Source organism: Coptis chinensis, chromosome 8 (genome assembly GCF_015680905.1).
Source record: "Coptis chinensis isolate HL-2020 chromosome 8, ASM1568090v1, whole genome shotgun sequence".
Classification (NCBI taxonomy): domain Eukaryota; kingdom Viridiplantae; phylum Streptophyta; class Magnoliopsida; order Ranunculales; family Ranunculaceae; genus Coptis; species Coptis chinensis.
The window spans coordinates 92,314,378-92,337,230 of NC_141463.1; the positions used below are offsets into that span (position 1 = coordinate 92,314,378).

The 22,853-nt window shown below is 36.3% G+C and overlaps 2 protein-coding genes across 2 annotated transcripts; both read right to left on the reverse strand.

Annotated features, from left to right (window-relative positions):
• Positions 1-3,338: 3,338 nt before the first annotated feature.
• LOC147484422 (Homeodomain-like superfamily protein) lies at positions 3,339-8,405 on the reverse strand. Its single transcript, XM_086576801.1, is given in 8 exon segments — positions 3,339-4,291; positions 4,876-4,976; positions 5,071-5,157; positions 5,246-5,707; positions 7,047-7,126; positions 7,538-7,679; positions 7,715-8,208; positions 8,294-8,405. Coding segments are annotated over 8 exon segments (1,566 nt in total). The 3' UTR covers positions 3,339-4,203.
• A 6,440-nt stretch (positions 8,406-14,845) lies between these two features.
• On the reverse strand, positions 14,846-18,986 carry LOC147484423 (putative L-gulonolactone oxidase 6). The gene is made up of 3 exons (XM_086576800.1): positions 18,264-18,986; positions 16,048-16,303; positions 14,846-15,743 (listed from the first exon to the last, which is right to left on the reverse strand). Exons 1-3 carry the CDS (start codon positions 18,951-18,953, stop codon positions 14,917-14,919), a joined length of 1,773 nt encoding a protein of 590 aa, XP_086432926.1. The 5' UTR covers positions 18,954-18,986; the 3' UTR covers positions 14,846-14,916.
• Positions 18,987-22,853: the final 3,867 nt, after the last annotated feature.

Sequence of the window (22,853 nt, forward strand, 5' to 3'; positions counted from 1 at the left end):
CTGCCGAAACATATATCTAGACTATTCTTAGTAATATTTTTGTATTAGGAGGGCGGAGACCGCACACAAAGTCACACGCGTGTCCGCCCAAATCACGTCGTGACAGGACTGGTCGGGCTTGGGCTTCAATTCTTGTGTGTGATATGTTAATGGGCTTGGCCAACTCCCAAACTGTTTTTTGCTTCTCAACCACGTTTTAGTCTTCCTATACTGTTTTGGAAACTAAACCAACTTGTTCCCTATATAAATAGGACTTGTGTCCATATCTAAACACAGTCTTAACAAATCCTAAACCGAGTTCTTTCTCTTCTCCCTAATAGCCACTAGAGAGAGTTGTGTTGCCAGTCTAGAAGAGTAGTCTGTTTAAGTGCATATCAATCTACTATTACCATTGAATCCTGTGAGGGGAGTCACCTGCTGAAGCTTTTTTGCACTATCTGAAAAGGGCAAAATCTTTCATTAAGGATAGTGTTTAACATACCTTGGTAGTTCATGTTCGTTCTGTCCTTGTCTCTTTTCTGATTTCTAACCCCAAGTACAACAAGTCGCCAAGGGGAAAAAAAAATGTGTTTAGTTGCACATACTACTCTCAATGTAATAAACCTCTGACGAGCGAATCATCTCTCTCATGAGACTAAAAATTGAAGTTGAAGATGCAACATGCACATTTAGTGATTTCAAAAACCTTCGATCTAAGTGCTACATGGAAAATCCTAACATGCTTGAGCAACTCAAGATGGAAAACAAAGAAGCTCAAGCAGAGTGTTTGTAAGCAAAATTTTTGTGCAACAGTGTGCCTGCACAACCTACAAGTACCTAACGCATTGACACATTTTTCTCCTCTCAGCTGACAGCTGGGAAGCTCAAAGGGCCACAAAGAACTCGTCCGTGGTGGGGAAGCACATATAGGCCACCTATGTTATCCCAATTACTATGAAATGTCATCACAAGTTCATCAGCTCTTAGACACTGCCCAGTAAAAGCGCAATTTCAAACAATGAACCAAACATAATCAGCAAGAAGCAAACGTACTCAACAACAAATAACAGAGTCTTCACTTGATCCAATTGACTAAACTCTAAACTGTAAACAGCCTTTGTAGTTCTACACCTACGAAGAAAAACCTTCACTACAGAGAAAACTTTTGTAGATGTTTCCTAATGTAAGAAAACACGTTTATAAAGAAGAGAAATTGATCCACAATACTTCCCATAGCCTCGGAAGGATACATATATTTGCCCAGAAAAAAAAAAAATAATAATCAGAAGCACATCTATCTATTCTACCCTATAATGCAGCGTAGGGATTTGAGCCATTTGGGCGTGGCAAATCCGTTTGCACCACTTTAGACACTTTTGTCCTCAGTTTCCATCTTAAATTACAAAAGAGTCTCCTAAATACTATTGTAATAGATTTAGTGTAGGGTGATCTTGGACATACCCATAAAAACACTCCCTTACCCCAACTTTAAAATAAATAAATAAAATTGTTTAAGACATATTTAGATTCCTAAATTACCTTTTCTTTTATTAAGTATATCAAAGACAAAACAAAACAAGTGTTTATCCTTCCAGCAAACACAAACCCTTCGCACTTATTTTACTTTTTTTCTGTCATTTTTTTTCTCCTTTACAAAATGAATTAGAAAGAGATAAAATTGTAGAATTTAGTCTTCCTCCTCCTCTCACTCATCAGCCATTAATGTATTTTTTTTCCTCATTAAGACTCCTTTGCTTTGTCTTTCTCATTTTCCTCTTGAGAAATTTTCAATTTGATATATTTCTACTAAACTCTTTTAACCCTTCCACAATGATGAAGAAGAAGTTATTGCAATAAGAAAAAAAAAATCAAATTTGAAGCAACTTCTAGAAGAGGAAAAAAACAATTTGTTTTTTGGGCATTCTTTTACCTTTATTAGAAGTTCTCTTATTGTGTAGTGTACTGTAGTAACACAAAGATTCTTCAAGGTCCAGAGTATTATTTTCAATTTTTTTTATTTGTTGTTTCCTTTTGGAATGAGTCTCTCTGTCTTTTTGTTTTTTCTCTTTCTTTATCTGGAAATATCTCAAATTAATTTGGAAGATAGTATTGGATTGAAGCGGTTATTGGGGTATGGCAAAAACTAAGTTAGTTAGGGGGTACAGGAGTATTTTTAGGATGACAGATTCCAAGTCATAAGGTGAGACGTGGTCGACACACCCCCTAACTATAGCCACTCAAAACTCATAGAGGGTGAATCTATCTAACAAAACAGAAAGAGAGTGGGAGAACATATTCCACGTCATAAGGTGAGACATGGACGACACACCCCCTAACCATAACCACTCAAAACTAATCGAGGGTGAATTAAAAAGCTTTTATGGGGTGAGTTAAACAGTTTTTCTCACCTCACGCACCCCCTACACACAAAAAAGTCAATATTGGACAAAAATTTTATGAGTTGAATCTTTTATGGGCTTGGAAACAAGCATGGGCTCAATTAAAAAAATATGGTAATAGTGGGGTAAGCATCCAAAAGTCAACAATTGCGACTGGGCTTATAAACTGTTGGGCCTCCAAATTTGACATGGTACTGCACAATTGGGTGACTCAATTGATGCTATTGGGCTTATGGATAATAGACAATTGAGCTGGCCTTGCGCCGCGACGAGTTGTTTAGCTCTCGGAAGGCGCATTTATCGCCTTTGCGCCGGCCGCGTGACGAGTTGTTTCGTGCGAACGCCAACATGTTGTTTAGCGTCTGAAAGCACGCGTTCGGCTGCGTATCGTCTTTGCGCCAAAGGCGCGACAAGTTGTCGGGGATAGCGCGGCAGGCGCGTTGAGGTCTCTCAGGCCGTAGGCACAGGCATATCCTAGTTTACTATAAAGATGAAACTTACTTTATTAATGACGTGGGCAATTTCTTGATTGAGTTGCCTCCATCAATACAAGATATTTGGACGATTTCTTATTTTGCATCTTAAATTACATAATAGTGGGCGTTTATATCATTCTAATAATTAGTATACTTTAGGGGTTAAAAAGTATTAAACATTTTTTTTATTCTTTATGATAAAATTGGTCAGTGCAAATTAATTGTGGGCCACGGGCTAAAAACTAGTTATTTCTGAAGGCAGACAACAAAACAAATGGGCACACTTGCACACTCCCAAACACACACAAGACACGCACCTTAACACAAGCCAGACTTGGACTCCTGTAGGTGCTATACAAGACCCAGAAGCAATGCCGACACAAGGTCTCATTCGACAGAAATGGTGCCTCGATGGCCTTGATTGAAGTTCTCCATTCATTGAAGGAATTAGTTGTGAACAAACGAGACATGCAATGAAGACCTGTGCTTAAATATGGCATAATAGCCAGTCGTCATATCTAATATAAAAGGAGGTTACCCTCCTGTTGAAATTGGTTATGTAATTTGTTACACACTCTAGTTCATAATGTACAGACGACAGTGTTATAACTATAAGGGTAACCTAGTAGATGTCAACGATGTGAAGGATTGTAAGTAGAAACTTTTGTGCTGCAGTCCAATTACTCGTCAAATTTCAGATTCCAACTCCTGGCAGAAGGAACATCCAACTACGATGACACGTCTTTCCAACACCTCTATTGCAAGCTAGCAAGCCGACTTGTAAGCCCCATAGTGCTTCTTCTGATCAGTACTGTTCACCTCCTACTCCACAATCCATTTAGATTTCCGCTGATTCTTGAGATAGAACAAAGGAACAACTCCATAAATCTATCAACAGCTGGTTGTGGAAACTGCTTTGGTTTGGAGAATGTAGAGTTTGGAGGAATGCATTTAACCATTGATAATATCTGTTCGTAATCTTGACGTTACCACTCCAGGATTTAGGTGCCTCACCTTGACAGCTTTCATTGTTGAGATGATAATTGCATTATGTACTTCATAACGGCACCACAACAGAATAATAGAAATTCATAACACAAAGAAGCTCCTCTCAACATCGTGCAGTCCAAAATTAAGGTAATGACCGTCTTCCTCTGTATTCTACACGTTCTGATAATACAGAATGTTTGTGAAATCTCATGTATCTGGATTCTGGACCATCTGAGCCCATAGAAGAACTTGTTACTGCAGTTTCATCTTACTGGTCAACTCATACCTTCCACAGGATAATCATCTTCCTTTGTACTGTACATGTTACAAATTCCAATATTAAAGAATACTTGGAAGTCTCATAAATCTAGGCCATCTGAGTCCATAGAAGAACTAGTTAATGCAGTTTCATCGTCACTGAAACTGGTTGGCATCTCTCCAACATACCTAGATGACAAACTATTTGAAGTCAGCAATTCAGCAAGTGGGAGATGTATTCCCAAAAATTGTATATTGTGATGTTAGGCTTAGAGATATTAAGGCATAACTGAAGATGGAACTAGATTATGCATCTACGAAATGCTATAGAGTAACTATGGTCTAGAATATCCTTATGGGATTACGCACATCTTTATTTAGGACTAAAGTTTAGCATGATATGTTGGTATATGATAGACTGTTCGAAACTTTAAATCCATGTCTAATGAGATGTCGCCAGAACAACTCTGATCTTTTAGACGTTGGAAGATATTCTGTACGGGCCATCAGTGTCACCTTTCTTTTATAAAATCACAGGGACATGGTCTAATTACGATGGTACTATTTTATCATGGTGTTGTCAAAAGTTAGAAAAGGACAAACCGTAAACCTAGAACCACTCTAGGATTTCTAGAATTCATTCCCATGGAGAGGTATAATTCACAGATTTAAGATGGAACGGAAAACCTTCAACGCTATGAATTTTTTAAATTAAAAAAAAAAAAAAAAAAAAAAAAAAAAGAGGCTCTGAGGTGTAAATGTGTAATACTAACCCTTTAATCTGGTCTCCTCGAGGAAGCAATCCATTAGGGGATGGTGTTGTAGAAGCATAATACTGTGGTAGATACTCATCACTTTGTGATGTCTTCCCCCACTTCAAAAACAAAAATAAGAATGGTTTTCACAAAAAGGTAAATTTAATTGGAATAAGAAACAAATTAACTCTTAAACATAAAATACAAACTTACACTTCTGTCGCTCTTCTGCTGCATCTTTACTTTAATCGAGTTGGTGAACTTTTCACTCTTTCTCCTCTCTCCATATAGCTTTTCCTCCTAGAGCAAGATACAACCCCAAAACAACAATCTCAGACCTCCCAGATACGGACGAAAGTGAAGATTCTAAACATATTAATAAGCTTACCTTCACCATCCCAGAATGCTGTCTGCGCTCTGTACCAAGGCACTCATCATACTGAACTATCATGGGTGATCTATCCTTCAAGTTATGTAACCTCTGAGAGCTAGGACTATTGCGGTTGTGTAGCTTCGGATGGGATGATCCTTTTGTAATAACTTTTGCATCATATGGATGAAGAATACGGTTTGAAACGGAATCAGATCTCATTCCCTCTACACCATGCATTTGGCTAACCCCATGTATCCTCCTGCTTTTGTTAGAAACATTGGCCACTCCCGCAGGATCTTCCTCAGTACTTCCCACAGAAAAATACTGGCCATGACTATAGTTGCTGAAATCGGTCTGCAATGAATTGTGGCCATTGAAACCATCCCGATGATCAGGCCCCAAACCTGTTTGTTTTAGATGTTCTACTTGCAGATGAGAATTATGAGGATGCATTACGTGATTATATTTGGTGTAGCCCTGGAAGGCACAAATAAATTTTGAGTTCTTTCAGACGTTTTTTTTTTAAAATATTATCATAAGCAGAATATTACCATTACAAAAAAGACAATAAGAGAATTGAGCAAGACAACTATTAAATTCGCTTTCTCAAAGTTCGGGAGAAGAGTCCCAACAAACATCAAAGTACGGAAGAAAGAGTCATAAAATGTCTTTCGCTGGAGAATATACAAATGTATATTATAGGTATATGCTTCCGGAATTATAATATCTAGAGATGCTTATTACTCGAAATAACTTTTTAGATGGCTCGGGAAAAAATTCCCACACCTCTCAAGGATCATTTTACTTATCCAGTCACATGTTAAAGATATCCGGAATGTTTGATGTTTTTGGTGCATCATACAACCGATCATAGTTATCAAATTGTTTACTGTATCATATAGCATTTTTTATGTTTACCATATCAAGTCCAAATCGTGTCGTGTATCGCATGATACGCTTAATATATATTTTTATAAAATTATGTGTTTCCGCATGTGTATGTAAGTTTTATGTACAAAGATACACAATAGAGTTTAATTATGTACATGTCTACAAATGTATGGTAAAAATGTCATCATTTTCAACCACCGCACCCAAATTAGTATCATACATAAAGGGCTAAGCTAGCTCTTAATTTGAGTAAGTAAATATTGTTTTGGACTATGGATGTTATTTATCAAAACTAAAACCTAAGACGGTTTTCCAAAGCTTAGAAAAGAGAAGGGAAAATTAAATGACTCTTAAAAACTCGTTTTCTAAACATCTTTTCGTGATTTCATGTATCATCATATCGTATATCGTATAGTGTGATACGCTCCCCATATTATGCAATACTTCAAATTTTCTATAGAATAGTTTGATACGTATCATTTTTCTTTCGATTCGATATTTATCGTACTATATGTATTGTGTATCATACAATATTGACAACTATGCGACCTGTTCTTTATTAGTAATTTAGTCTGCAGGTCCAGGTATTATAGGCAGCAGTAAAGTGAAGTATTTAGCAATTTACCCGAACTGTTCTCTAGCGATCGAAGTACCATAAGGCAGCTCTCCAAAAAATGTGAGTGAAGAAACACAAAAAACTGGGATATATCCAGTAATAATTCTTGGTTTAAAATTCTCAGAACATGCAGCACATGAGCTCTGAGAGTTCTGACATTGAAAAATTAGACAAATGCTTACCCTTGTTATATAGCATGACAATTATAGCCATAGATTAGAATGGCCTACCACAAGCTACAACAATGCTAATAAATGTATTGCCAAGATTTTCCAAGATAGAAGAAAACATTGACCAAAGTAAACTTACTGTATCCAAAGTGGGTTGTTTGTGAACTTTGAGGACACCTACATTATTTGGGACGATGGAATCTCCCACATAATATGGTCCTGCAAAGGATTTGAAACGAAATATAAGTGACACTCCAAAAGCAGAACAGAGGACTAAAAATAGAAATTCACATTTCGAACTATAACCTAAAGGAAAGTAGATATACTATAAATTAAAACTATATCTATTTTTTAAAAGTATAATAGTTCCTTTTATAATTAATAGTAACAGGTAGTGTCTGGACCAAAATCTAGTTAGAGTTACTCTCAGTCTCCTGAGTCCAAATGAAAAAAATAAATAAAAAAAATCCTATGCATAAACAAGTCTTTGAAAATCACTTGCCTCCTTTCTGTTTCTTTAGAAGAAAAGTATAACAAAGTTGCTAATTGCTGTTGCTGTTGCTACTGTTATTGTTATTGTTATTGTTACGACTATTATTATTATATCACTACCAAGTGGGCAATATTTACCATTGATTGCATCTGCAATAGGCAAATCAAATGCACTAGGGGGAAGTGTCTCAAATTTAACACCAAGTGCCGGACCATCTTCCCTGTAATGCCTTCCAAGTTGCCTCTTAACCGCCAAAATAGCAGCATTCTCAATGTCTTTCTGTGAGTTTGAGTATTCAGATCCAACCATATGACCTCTAGGCTTAGGCTTCCAATCTTTATTTTTCGTCAATGGAAAATTGCTACTCGAGATAAATACCCTGCAGGTTCCATACCATAATGACCCTTACCCTGAGGAAAAATCCTTTCTTGTGAAGCCGAACTACTTCCTGAAGAAGTATTGTCCACAACACTGTAATTTCTTGAATGCGTATACCGTCCCATGCTTCTGTAAGTGAGGTCTTCAGTGGGAGAATCCTGTCCACAGAACCTTCGACTTTCAACCTCTCTTGGATCAACATGTTTATAATCCCCTGGTTTAGTGCTGCTACACGAATCCTGCTTAAGTGCGCTGCAACGATCCTGTATAATGCCACTTGAAAAATCTTGTCTTCCAATGAGCCGTGCTTCAATCAGCATATTTTTGTCTTTCAACCTTCTGTGGCAAAACCATCCAGAAACTTGTTTCTCTGACAAGCCTATCTCTTCCGCAAGCTGTGCTTTTATTGACTCAGTGGGGTATTTGTGTTCTGAAGAAAATAACACCATTTCAGATGAAAACGCAACTAACTTGTAGATAACACAGAATGAGACATGATAGAGAACAACTCCTACCATTATAAAGTTTTTCCAAGGCCTCAAGCTGGGATGGAGTCTTCAGCGTTCTTTTCTTATTATTCTCGGGATGAAACTTATCCTCTTCAAGCACCTCACATGATTCTGACATAAATTAACACAGAGTATGTAATCTAAAACTAACATGATGACTAGAACAGTAAAATTGACTTCACAAATAGTAGAATTAAGTTAGAAGAGGTCGGAAATGTATACTGGATACAGGTTTTTAGTGAGTAAATGAAATTCAATAAAATATGAAAAAACTACAGCCAAATAGCAAATACGTTGAATTTGACATATTTAAGTAATTAAATAAAGTAAACCTATAGTTAATAGATAAAATCTTGATATAATGTGAAACCTAGATCGCAGGAGGGAGGGGGGATCCTAAAACAAGCACATTATTTAAGGTAAAGGCCTACACTATAGAGAACCAATTTTGAACGCATTCATTCATCAACAGCTCCTCTCTATTCCCCACATAAATCTTGATAGAGTCATCTTAAAGCTGTGTTGCATGGGTATGGCTGAGACACGACATTATCAGTTAAAATGTGGAGTGTCCGACACAGGTATGGCTTCAATTTTCATTGTTCCAAAAACACTCTCTCGGGCACTGTAACCAAAGCACTCTGATGCCTCCAATTTTCGGTTTCAGGTTTGCCCAATCAAGATAATATTAGTCCACCATAATGCAGTACCTGTTGGTCCAGGAACTGAAGCCACACTTTGAACAAGTATTCTGCTTGTCATTGGTGGGAGCTAGCAAAAAACTCGGAGGCTACAAGTAAAACCCTTCAGTTTTTACTTCTCCGTTTTCAATTTGTTTCAATTACAAGGGCATGCAGATGCACAAAATTCTACAATATATATTTTAATTGATCCACTGAGTTTTTCAAGTTTTATCCTAAAATTGCAAATAATAATCTAACTGTAAGAATAAACATATAGTCTATTGTTCAATCTCACACCATAAAGCTCACACATTGCACAAACACAAAAGCATATAAATAAATAGAATAACCAACATGAATTATATAAATAAATTCAACTTAAAACCGCCTCAAACTTCTAAGGAAACCCAAACAGCATAATAGTATGGTATGTTACAGACAAAATTAACAATGATCAAATGCCCCACATATCAAATTTTCATAAATCCCTCCAACCTTAATATCTAAACAACAACATTGCATGCATAAGCACATAAATAATCCAACAGCAACAACAACATCTAATTTTATATTTACAGAACACCACAACTCAAACAATTATAAAAAAAAAAAAAAAAAAAAAAAAAAATCAGAAGCAATTGCATGAAATTATTACGTTATAAACAAAATGATGATGAAACCAAACAAAAGGATCTGGCTTGCATAATTATTATTTATTACCTTCCATGGTAAAAAATTAAAAATAAAAACTAGCGTTTATTCTTCCTCTACTTGCTCCTTCCTTTGCGTTAAGAGTGGAAAGGAAGAAAGGTATTCTTGTTTTGAGTAATGAGAAAATGAGAAAATGAGAAATGTTTTGTTTGGTCACTTTGGTGTTGTTGCCAATGTCCCATTCTCTCTCTCTTGTCCTTTTCATTGATCTACTACTCCATGTTGTTAGCTTACCCACCTAACTCACCTCCTACTTAATGGGCCCTTTTTTTTCAACCTATTTACACCCCACCCTAGGTCCCTAGCTATATCTCGAAATTTGATTAGAATAAAGGCTGATGCAAACATTTGAGGATTATGAGTAGGGCTGTCAATGGGTTGGGCCAGGCCAGATTGAATCTGAACCGATTAGATAGGGACTTAGAATTTAAATGTTGTGCAATAAGACTATTGGACCAGTTATGGACATACTCCTATCCGACCCGATAACGGCTCAGTTCGAAAACTAAGATTATTTTTTTAGTTTTTTAAATAAGTACTATTAAATTTGTAACTACTAGTATACATAAAATGTTAAGAGGTTTGATAGATTAGTATTGTAGTGCTCCATATAAAGCTTGGGTTTGAGTCTTACTATATTCTATTTCAGTTTTTTTTAGAAAAATAATAAAAAAAAAAATACATTATTTCTATGTAATTTTATTAGATCTAGGTCAGGTCCGAATCCAACCATGTCTAACGGGATCTAGACCGGAACTTGAACTTTCTAAATGTAAATATAATTTGGACAGAATTTAGACATAGGTGAATCATGTTCAAGTTCGGCCGTTGACAGCCCTAATTTCGAGCTATTTAAATAATAGTGGTGACCAAAGATAAGTAAATGGCACTTACTTATTAATTTGTGAGAGGACATAAACGAGTACGCGTGCACCTTGCGTCTTTAAACTTCAATCGATCGGCGTGTAGTGTAGATAATTAAATTGGTTGTTTTTGCAACTAAAATTTAATTTATTTTCCATTTGGATGAATGGTTCGCCTGAAAAGCTAGCATCAAGCAACAGTACCATAGAAATTTCGGTATTATACCCACGTTTCCAGTATATCGTCCATATTTACCGATGCGTCTGGAGTCTGGACATATTTTCATTGTGTAAATGTTTTGTCCCCAGTTGTGTAAATGTTTTCATTGTTTTTTTACTGGAAATTGCTTGGAGATGTGATTACAGAGTTAATATAGTAGGCTGTATTTTAGATGGTTGAGCTGTTTGGTGAAGGCAGTCAATGTTTCCGTTAGATCTGGAGACTGAACCACAAACAGTTGAGCAAGGGGAACTACAGTGTGTACGAAGAACTAGCTAAGAACAAGTTGGCTAATGTATAGATGGTGCTAATGTAGGGATTCATCCAAATGAATCCGGCATCTGAATTGGAGCTATATATGTGAGATTGAAGAAGTAAGAGGAGAAGATTTGTAGGTATTAGTGATTTCGTTGAAACCATTCCGAAGACTAAAATCAACCAAGATCATGGTGTTCAATATATCCTATTCAGGACATGCATTCAAAAGCTCTTACAGAATAAGACTAAAACCAGTCTTCACATACGCAAATAATAGGTTTTACTGATCACCACTTCACTTGCGAGGAAATACAGTAAAGAATGTGAATAATTGATAGAACGAGGGCTAAACTTCCGGCGATGACACCAATACTAGTCCAAGGAAGTGAAATTCGTTTTTATGAAGCCAACAATGGCCATATATCACGTGGTGATATTTATGGGACTCAAATATGTCAAATTGGAGGTTCAAACATGTCAAAATATTACGGCCGAGAAAAGTCTTCTAGTCACACCTTAAGTCGGTTGCTCCCAATTCATGTCTCATCTTTTAGAGTATTTCGAGACACCCCAAATAGAGTGGTCGAACATCTAAATCGGAGCACCAAGTTAGAAATTATGCATGGCAGAAGTTTGCACCTCATTCAATGTTTCATTTTGGTTCTAGTTGAAAATCATTATTCACTATATTATAGAGGGATGAGTTCCCATCACTCCTCATAGTCTCCAGACTATCATCTAAGAACTTTCTTGGTGCAATACCAGAGCCAGTTCATAACGACACTGAAAGGTGTGTCATGGATTCTCGACAACCCTAAGACGGGGTCTAGAGACATTACATTTGGAACATGCATACGTGGTATTGTTGGAAAAAGAGGTTGTCAATACCACGTCCTAACGCATCGAACCACGTTGTGCTGCTTGGTCGTGGGGACATCTAGATTCTCGTCTCAATGGTGTATTTAGCTATCCAGTCTCAAATATATGGGACAGGTGTGTTTAGTCTCCTCTCAGACATATTCGAGAATTCAATTGTGGGCAAATAGGGAAACCCTCAGTCTTGACTATCCATAAGTTACTCAAGTACCGAATATTTATCAAACGTGTGCATGGTCGAACTGCACGATCATGTACGCCGTATGGTCCCCTCTCAACACATGTTTTGGGATGTGTCTGTGACACCATAGCTATCTTTCTCTTATGATGCAATGCAATACCACGTCTACTATGGAGATAAACACGAGGATCTTATACGGCCAGTCAGTGCCGGCCCTAAGGCAAAGCCACACAAGCAAGTGCTTTGGGCCCTCATTATTTTGGCAAAGTAAGGGCCACCACTAGAGTCCACAAAACCGTTCAACACACTTTGAAATATACACTTACTATTAAGAACAATATAATTATAGACACTTACTATTAAGAACAATATAATTATAGGCTTAATTGAAGTTATGGCTAATGAAAATATTAAATCCACTTTTTACTTCACAAATTACCACATCACATCAAAAGATGTATAAAATCTTATTTGTCACAAAAAAAAAAAAAAAAAAAAATATATATATATATATATATATATATATATATATATATATATAATGCCAGGCAAAAAATGCGTCAATTTTTGTTTTTTTAATCGTTGGTTTCGGCCCAGAAACTCAGGGTCGGCGCTCTTTCACATCTTCTACTTCGTTTATTAGTTTTTTTAGAAAAGAAATGTAGAGATTATTTCATAACCAAGGGAAGCATCAGGGCACATCTCGTAGGCTATGTTCATAAGCTAAGACTTGCTTGTGATTTCAATGTTTATTCTAGAAAGTGACAATTCCCCAAAAATCTTGCCCTGTCGAAAGTTTATGTCTACAAGGCTCAATGTAGAACTCTTCTTGAAGTTGATCCCCAGTGCTTTGAGTTCCTTGACTGAACGGCATGACAGCCATTCAGGTTCTAGATTCATCTCTGTTAAACGTACGTGTTCATAATGGACACCTAACCAGCAGGCCGGTCCCGTAGAGATCAAGGAGGCACTCTGGGTTTTTAATTTGGTCGATAAAATTAATAATAATCCTTTGCCTTCATCATCCGTGAATCTCATTCTCATCAGCACTTTTAGAATTACAAAAGGGAGTTGGTTCTCAAAAGAATAAGTTTCTTATAGTGAAACTCTCATTGAGCATAGTCCATGTGAAGTACTGGGACTGGGTGAAGAGACTACACTTAACCAACCGAATGATGGATTCCATAATAAGGGCATCTCCAATGGGGGGTGTAAAATTACACCTCCACCTAGGCTCCACGTAGGTGCCATTAGGATTTTACACCTTTAATTGTATAGTATTGTATAACTCATAAATATCCACACTCTATACTCTCCAATGGAAGAGTGTAAAAAATAGATTTTTTAAACTCGAAGTCACTCCAAAGTGACGCCCCTTTTAATTTAAACTGGGAGTGACGCCCAGTTAAAAAAATAAAGCTTCAAACGTGTGTTGAAGTGACGTCCGAGTTTTTAAGTTAAACAGACGTTATTTTAAGTGACGTCCGGACTTTTTATTAACTAATAGCGAGAGGGGGAATTCCCCACCCTCTCTATTTTTTTTTCGCTAATATCCCACCCTCTCTATTAGCTAATAGACTATTACCTACGGTTTAGCACCCCCATTGGAGAGAGTTTTTTGATATTTGAGGTGTAAAATTTACACTCTATACGGTTTACACCCCCCATTGGAGATGCCCTAAAGCAACCATCCAAAAACATTATGGCTGAGAAATAGTTATCATCAAACTTATCGATAGTCTTCAGCGTAGCAACATCTGGAAACGATAGCCTCATGTAAAATCTCACTGTATACATCTTTAATGTCCCTGCCACATTGTATGACAAATTGTCGCATAAATTTGTATTTGAGTTTGTCCATCATCCTGAACTCAGGCTTACCATGATGATACGGACCAATAGACACTATTGCAAGGTGAAAGCAATCTTTGTTAGTTTCGTCCTCTCGCAACTTCTGCGGTACCTTCTGAATTAGAGGCCTGAATGATTCTTACCGAGTGGTGTGTCCATTAATGTTTGTAGAACTCATTATAGTGTCAAGAAAATCACGAACGTGAAAAGCATCACTACCTAGTCTCACTCCATCCTCTTTGCCATGGCTCATTTGTTCGCCTGATGCTTTTTTCCCCTCATGTGTCCCTCCCCTCTTTTGAGCATGCTCCCCCTCAAAGGCCGCATGGATAATTTCATCGACTCTCGCCTTTCTTTCAGCATTTCTTATATTTCAATCACGTGACCACTGGTAGATTTCACGTGGCTACGAAGTCATACTGACTTACTGAGTAATCTTGTTCTAACCAGAAACCACAGATCAAAAGAACAGACAAAAACAACAATTCCTCTCTTCTCTTGGTTTACAAGGACAGCCACATGAAAGCATACACCTGTACTGTTCAACTTATTTTTTCTTCTTTCAACTTAAACCACATATATTTTTCTATTTTTTATACCTCTAAAATCCAATTTGTCTTTGAGCAGGCCATATAAAAAATGTGCTGGAGCATTTCAGTTCCTTCCCCATGCTAACTCTTTTCTGAATGAATGGTTTCTCCGTTCTTAGTTGTTCAATGTGACCCATTTAACCATTTTATCTATGCAAACTGTACCATCTTATTTCTCTATGTAATACATGCTGACTTTGTGTGGAGAAAAAAAATATACATCCGGATCCAATCAAAATCTAATTTTAACTAAAATAAAAAAGAGCGGAATGCGCATTTATAGAATAGGCCGGTGCAAATAATCATTACGTAATGCTTCATCATGTAATTAATGGGAGGTATCTAACTAACCCTACATAGTATTAGTGAACAAGGGACGTGGAAGAGGTTTAGTAATTACAACTTTCTTAGAGAGCTTAAACGAGTACAAACCCTGGCATCTTTGTACACTCGGCCAGGTCTACAAACATACCCCTTGTTTGGGGCACAATGACTGTCTTGTGAACAAATACACAAGCCTTCAAGAGCACAGCCATCCTTAACAATGTTCACATTACCCTGTATCCCAAGAATTTGGTCAGTCCATTCACTAGAAAACACACCCATTGGATCATACAACTCTTTCACCTTTAAGAAAGCTCTAGCACTATCATATTTCTTGATGACACCGTCGAATGCAATGTTACGATTCTTTCCCCAATGTGGTAATCCTCCATACTTCAAAAGTGCGAGTTGCTCGATTTCTTCGAGTACATCTTCATAAAGCCGAGGAGTCAATGGATCTTTACTTCTATAATAAGATATGTCAAGATCGAGTGCGTCTTCTTGTTTTCCCAAGTAAGCGCTTGATGCCTTTACATAGCGCAATAGTATCCCATTGTAGAGTTCTACACCACAGAAAGCTTTAGGCTCCAAGTCCTTAAGCTTTTGAACATCTTCAATGAAGCTTTTGATCTTGGTTAAGGCAATGCTAATGGTTGTTTGATGAAAGAACTCGCCCTTGACTCTAGGGTCCCATGGACACGCAGTAATTTCAGCATTTTGAAGACTATTAAGACATGATCCTGAGGCTTGTACTCGATTTTGGTATCCAAGTATTGGATAGCCAGTAAATGCAATTCCATTGTTTGAGAATCCAAATCCACTAGACATGAGTGTGGAGGTAATTAGCTTTGCACTAGTGCATTTTCCATCTGCATTGCTTGTTGATTCTTGACCCTCCTCTGTTCATCATAAAACACCAGCAAATTCAGTCAGTTTACAAGTTTACATTGATTTCAAACGAACAGGCCCCTGGATTTTTATCATGAAGTTATTTAAAATTCGACTTGAAAAAAATAAAGTAAGAGTAATGAACTAAATAAAAAATATACCTAAATAAATATACCTAAAGATCAAGACACATAAATATACCTAAAAATAAACCTACCTAAGTATACCTAAAAATATAAGGTAAAATATATTTCTAAAAATATATCTAAATATACGAAAAGCAATCAAGGTGCATAAGCTCAAGACTGAATATACCTAAAGATCTTATAAGAGCCAATGCGACTGATAATGTAGAGCGAAATCCTATGAAATCGTTAACACCATTGCCAGAAACATTTGATGGAACACGATCATCCATTCGGTAGACTGCTTTGTGTTGACTTGGATACCAAGCTATGTCTGCAAATTCATGTTGATTGCCAAAATTGATAATTTGATCTGCCAAGTCCGAGTCGTTTTTAGCCAAGAAGGTAATGGACCTCTTGAAAAGTGGTTGTAGTTTCAAAGTTACCTACGCAAGAGAGGAAACAGAGTTAACTTGTTTGATAATTCTGAGTTTCTGACTCTCAAGTAAATGGACCTAATTAAAATGGCAAATGCACTAAGACACTTCACAATGATGCCTTTCAAATGTCCAAATGCCACATGGCACCTTCTTATTCGCATTTTGGCCGGACATGTGGTTCTTATTGAATGGCCACCAACCGAAGTGTGTTAATAATCACGTTAAAACAAAGTTTTTCTTGAAGTTTTAGGAACAAAACTTGTAGGAGTTGTCTTAGTTTTAATGGATAGTCATACTATCAAAACATGATTTATTTTTATTTTTCGATAATGATGTCAAACATGAATAAAAAGTTAAAAAGTCCTATTCGGTAGTTGGTACTAATGTTTCAGAGAAATACTATTGCAACAGTTGAGTAAAGCAAGGACTATAGCTAGATCAATTTTTTGCCAAAACTAGGTCATCCTATGTTCCCAACCAAATTCAGGATCTAACATGTCCGTGCGCAATTTAAAACAAAATGGATCCTTAAAAGTTAAAACAGGGCATAAACCTCCGATATAAAATTTTAGTATGGGGCGCCGGTTTTCTTTCTTGGTGACCTCTGATCAACCACAACATTTGCCACAGGGGAACCATAATTGTGACTTTGGCCTCGCAACCATGCTAAGAAGACAGAACACTTATCCTAGAAATAAGGAACTTGAGACTAATTCAATAATTTCCTTACGCTCGAGAACAGAACCCCAACCCACCCACACACTGGGCGGTTTGAACTCAGTGAAGAATGAGCGACTTTGTTCGACTAGGTTAGCGAAAATTAGTTTAAAAAAGGAATGAAGTAATACAATGGTTCGGTGCTATGGGCGCTTGTTAGTTTGTTCAATTATTTGCATAAATAATCAATCTCAATTGTGGCATGGAACCGAAGGCATTGATATATATGTATATATATTCTAAAAATTTTGTGAGCATGTTCTAAGGTTATATTTCTTTGAATGAGCTAAATTTTTGTGAGTATGTTCTCTATGGTGTGGAAATCATATCTACAAAAAATTAGCCTTTAATTCAACTTTTAAGTCCACTATTTTGTTTGGATTCGTTTGCAATGTGACTACAAATAGTATATATATTCAAACTCCCACAAGAGTATTTTTCTAGCTCTCTTAAAATTTCACTTCGTCAACTCCTATTAAAATGGGAATTTCTCTCCTATTGAAAAGAAAAATTCTAGTATTTTTAATTAAAACGGAAATACTTCTCCTATTATAATGGGAATTACTCTTTTATCGAAAAAGAAAAATCTAGCACTTATAATTAAAACGGGAATCATTCTCCTATTAAAAATGGAAATCATACTTCTAAATTAAAATGGGATCTCTCCTCCAATTAAAAAACGGGCTTTTAAAAATTAATTAAAACAATTTGTTAAGAAATTAAAACGGGTTTTAAAGACTTGATTAAAACAATTTGTTAGAAAATTAAAACGGGTTAGCGACGAAAATATGTATGAATCACGATTTGTTAGAAAATTTCTATAGATATAGTTATAATTGTTGAGCAAGTTTTTAAAAGAGTCGATGCGTAGGTCCAGAAATGATATATATATTAACTTAAAAATATATATATACTCATCTCTACAAAAATTTCAGTTCATTTAGAAATCTCTAATATTGGTAAAACATAATTGCAAAAACTCGACATTTCTGAACCGTTAGTTTTTTTTTTTAAATATGACAACAATTTTTATCTATGTTAGAGGTTTCCAAATGAACTAAAATTTTATAGTAAATGTTTCATAATTAACCACAACAAATTAGGTTTGAATTTATTTTCTAAATAAAGTTTTACTTATATACTTATTTTAAGTTAACTTAAGTAACTATTTTTTAGAAAAAAAATATATATATATATAGGATGAAGCAAGTTGTATTAATGATGGTGGTGTAAAATATTCAAATAATACCAGAGATATAACTCCAAGGACTCCAAGTGAAACTTTGGCTGCATCCATATCAGTGTGACTATTGTCAAGATTCCGAACCTTAGCATACCCTTCCTTAGGTCCAGCAGGAGCAACAATTCTAAGTCCAACCACATAATCATGAACTGCACTCCCTTTACCCCACAAAGTGCTACCATGTGCACCAGTACTAAGTAATCCCCCAATGGTCAGACCCCACCAGTATGGTGTATAAGGCAATGCAAGTCCAGCCTTTGCAGCTTGCTCAATTATCTCCTTAAGTGTTACTCCAGACTCAACTGCAATAGTCATCGTAGATGGATTCACGTCTATCGTATGGTTCAAATATCGCGTGCTTATGAGCAGTCCATCTTGACCACCAGGACAAACTAGTTTGGGAATGCTATGAGAATACTTCGTTACCACCTTTACCTTCCTCTTGTCAATTGATGCCTGTGCCACTGCAGCTATAAGCTCTTTTTCAGTCGTAGGGTAGACTACTTCTGCTGCTCGACATACAGTTCGGTCAGGGAATGCACCATAGGAATTAGTAATGGTGCAATTCTTATTTTGTAATGAACATTTAACTGGGTCTTCTGGAGGGCTAGAAAACACCACGTATACAACTAGAAACATACATTGCAACCTCAGAATTGACCTCAGGGGATGCTCTAGGGAACTTGGATCTAACATTTTGTGATAGTTTGTTCTTTAGGACGAATGGATGATCATGTTTACTGAATATTTATATATACAATATCCAGTGTTGGAGTACAAGTAAACGGTTGAAAGGGATAGTTTCAACATTCAAGCAATGAAGCAAGCAACCACAAAAGTAATTAAGGCGTAAGTGTTCGGTTTTAGAGGAGCAATTAATTAGCTGTTGTTGATGCATGTTAAATTTAGCTGGCATTTGAAACTAATGGAAACAGAATATCAAGCTATTATGGAAATAGAATATCAAGGTATAAAGAAGAAGAAGAAGAAGACGTGGTTAGTCTGTCTCAAATCTCAATTGAGCGGACTTTGTTTTTCAATTTTCTCATATAGCCTTCTGCTGGCACGTCGTGTGCGCTTTTCAAAATTTTGTAAATGAGACATATGACTTGGTTGTGGCACTACAGTTTTGCTTAATTTCATACTAAATTTGTGCTTTTGATTAGTTAAGAATTGAACATGCGTCAGTAGTGCAATAACCTCTAAAGGAAAGTGTTATGATTTAATATCTGTATTCTTATGACTGATCAATGGGGCCAACAAGCTGAAATTTATATATACAGTGTTAATGTCGAATTTATCTCTGGAGGTTAGATTCACATTACACCAAAGATATAATGAGAAGCAGTGGTGATTGAGAGGGGAAAGTGTTTGGATGTTGGTTGTGGGTGTTTTTCTCTATGGAGAAGATGCCTATATCTTTTTCATAGAGAATCTGGAATCAAATCCAAATGTAGTTCTTAAGGATGACTTGTAAAGATGGAAGTTAATGATGTGGAGGTAGGCTGGAGTATGGTGGTAGATTGTGATAGGTGCCAAGTTAGGTGGCTTGTGATGATAACAAATGTGATGTACATAGTGTGTATATGTGGAGCAAGTATTGATATTGTGATGATGCTACATGTTGCCAGAAGAATATAGTTAATGCAGCAATGATAGTAATAATTTGAGTGTCGCAATGAACAAAGATATGTTGTTAGTAGCACCAATGATGAGTTTGGCAGGCGGTAATATCATGAGATGAGGTCGTATAACGAACGCTCAAAGTTGAGTCAATCTGTAGAGTCATATGACTGTAAGTAGTGTGCGGAGCCGAGTTGACTTCGAATGTGATAAGTATCCAGAATCAAGTTGAGTTGTTGGGTATTGTAGAGCCAATGTCTTGACTATAGAGTTCGTTGCATACGAGTTGTGCTAGGGTGTAGTGCGCATATCACGTGAATATTATGTAGGATGTCCCTTACAAATATGAATTCAAATAAGAGTTAACATGCAAATACAAATACTCCTCCAGTTCATTTTGGGATTTCCATTGACGATTTTACTATCATATATAATCTCTATACTAGTAGATTGCCGACCTTCTCGGAATCCCTCTCACAAGCTGATGAACAGTTTATCTCTAATCTCTCTATTTCCATTTTTTTTTTTTTTTTGGTTATGTCTCCCTATATATTTGTAAGCATCTCTTTTTATTTAATTATTTATCAATACCTCCCCGCTATTGGAAGTTACCTCCTTATTTCACCTCCTCGAGGATTAGGATTTTTCAAGTCTCATGGTTTTTTCAAGAAATTTCGTACTATTAGTACTAATTTTTAACAAAACCTTACAAGAACTAGTGTGTAGCACAGATTGCATACTAGTCTAACAAAAAATATCTCATTTAATTTGACGGAAAGATTTTCCTTTGATTTTGTAGGGCCTTACGCATTAATATGTGTAAAAATATTACCAAAACTATATATTGATTGGATATTTTTCTTTGGATTTTTGAAAGAAAATTTACCAAAAATATATCGAATGGACTCGAGATTTGATTTTTGTTAACAAAATCTTAGCAAGAACATTGCATTGCTTTAATTTGCCATATATGCTTACTTAGGATTAAGGGAGGCTGACCATGTGTCTTAGTTCGTCAAACTCCGAAAACTAGAAAATATTTAGCGAATATTGTAAGTTGTCACGATATATTAGAGATTTTAGTTGATTTGATGACTTTCGGCTTATTGCAGTATATGGACAATTTTTTACACCATAAGAGCTAATGGTGGGAATTTGGCCCTAACGACCCTAATCCCTGACCGACCCAACCATAAGCCTTATAAAACCCTCATAGAGTTTAGGGCGATTGGGCTGAATTCTGCCTAATGCCTTCTTGAAATTTAGGCTAAGGTTCTAAAACATAGGCTCGACCCTAATTCAGCCCTCATTAGCCAGACCCTAACAAGCCCTAGTTATAGTTTCACACTTTCACTATAAATACACATACCATAATTGTCAAACTCTTTGTTAAATATTTTCAATTAAAATAGCATTGTCCTTTGTAATTTATCACTTACACCCAAGAGTACTTCTAATAACTTGTCGTATATAACAAAAACTTGTCAACCTAACAACCATGAAAAATAATGAGCACTAGCCTAAACTAATGTAGTAAAAAGAAGAAAATATATAGGTGCGGCCCTAAAGCCTTTAAAAAGGGTTTAGGGTAGGGTCAGGGCTTGAGGTTTAGACTTGTGACCCGGCCCAACCCGACCCTATGCTAACTTTAAAGCTGGGCCGACCCGACCTTAATATCTAAAAAGCTTTAAATGTTTAGGGTCGGGCTAGCCCGACCCGTCCCATTGCCCACCCCTAATAAGAGCATTACTAATGTGTTGTGTAAATTTCACATAGACTCCACATAGGAGCCACATGTGTTTTTAAAAGAGATTTACACAATGAGTTTAATCGGTAAAAAAAAACACACTTAATAGTGAACCAATATAAACTTTGTGCAAAATGTGTAAAAACAAGTGGTTGGTTTCTCATTAGTTTAAAATAATGAGAATGCAAAACTTATAGAGTCCCATTTTTTAAATTGTGAGTAGTTAAAACTAATTGAGTTTAAAATTGTTTAAGAGCATCTCCAGTGATGGGTGTAAACAGTATAGAATGTAAGTGTAAAGTTTACACCTCCAGTTTTTGAATTGGGGGTGAGGTAATAAGTTCTTAGTTAATATAGGGATCCCCACCCAGATATCAGTTAGTGGTTAATAGAGAGCTCAGGCGAGACTCAAACACTCGTCCAAACTAAAACAAAATTCGGACGTCACGTTATATCTACCCAACTTCTTTTCCTTCTGGCAACAGCATCATCATCTCTGCTAGAATATATCAGTATTAGAATATGTCAGTATTAGCATACGTCCAATATAGAAAGTCCCACATTTTTATAAGTGTGGACATCTATATCTAGTAGTTTCTATTATCATATTTTAGTTAAGTATGAGTATGTAACTTTGGGTAGAGAACATTATCTCAAATATAAAAACTCTCTAACCCTATTATTCTCTCACCATTCATTGTTATTCTTCTTGGTTTCTCTAATATATCAATGTCACAACTCTCCTAGCATCACCACTAACATAGAATTCAACATGGTATCAAAATGAGGTTCAGTGGTATGCTAGGAGAAGAATCCCTCACCAAAAAATCTCAGTTTGTTTTAATTTTCAGTATAGTATTCAAGTTAAGTTTCAAGCTTTCTCACAAGAAGAAGGTCATCTTAATCTAAGTTTCAATTTTTCTCTACTGGCGGCACTATTCACCGCACTGTTCATTTGCACTGTTCATAGTTACTGTTCATCGTCACTATTCACCAGTACTGTTCATCGTCATGTTAAAGTAAGTTTTCAAGATTCCGCTAGTGTTTAAAGTTTGTTTGAAGAATGCTAGGAGAGGGATCCAAAGTTTCTCAATATTGGTTTCTTAGTATTGTTTTGCTTCCGCAATCTACGTCTTCCGCAATCTCTCTGTCTTAGTATTGATAAGACGGGCACAACCTCTCTGTATCCCGGAGTCTTTCAAGTTAGTATTGGACGAGGCGCGCAC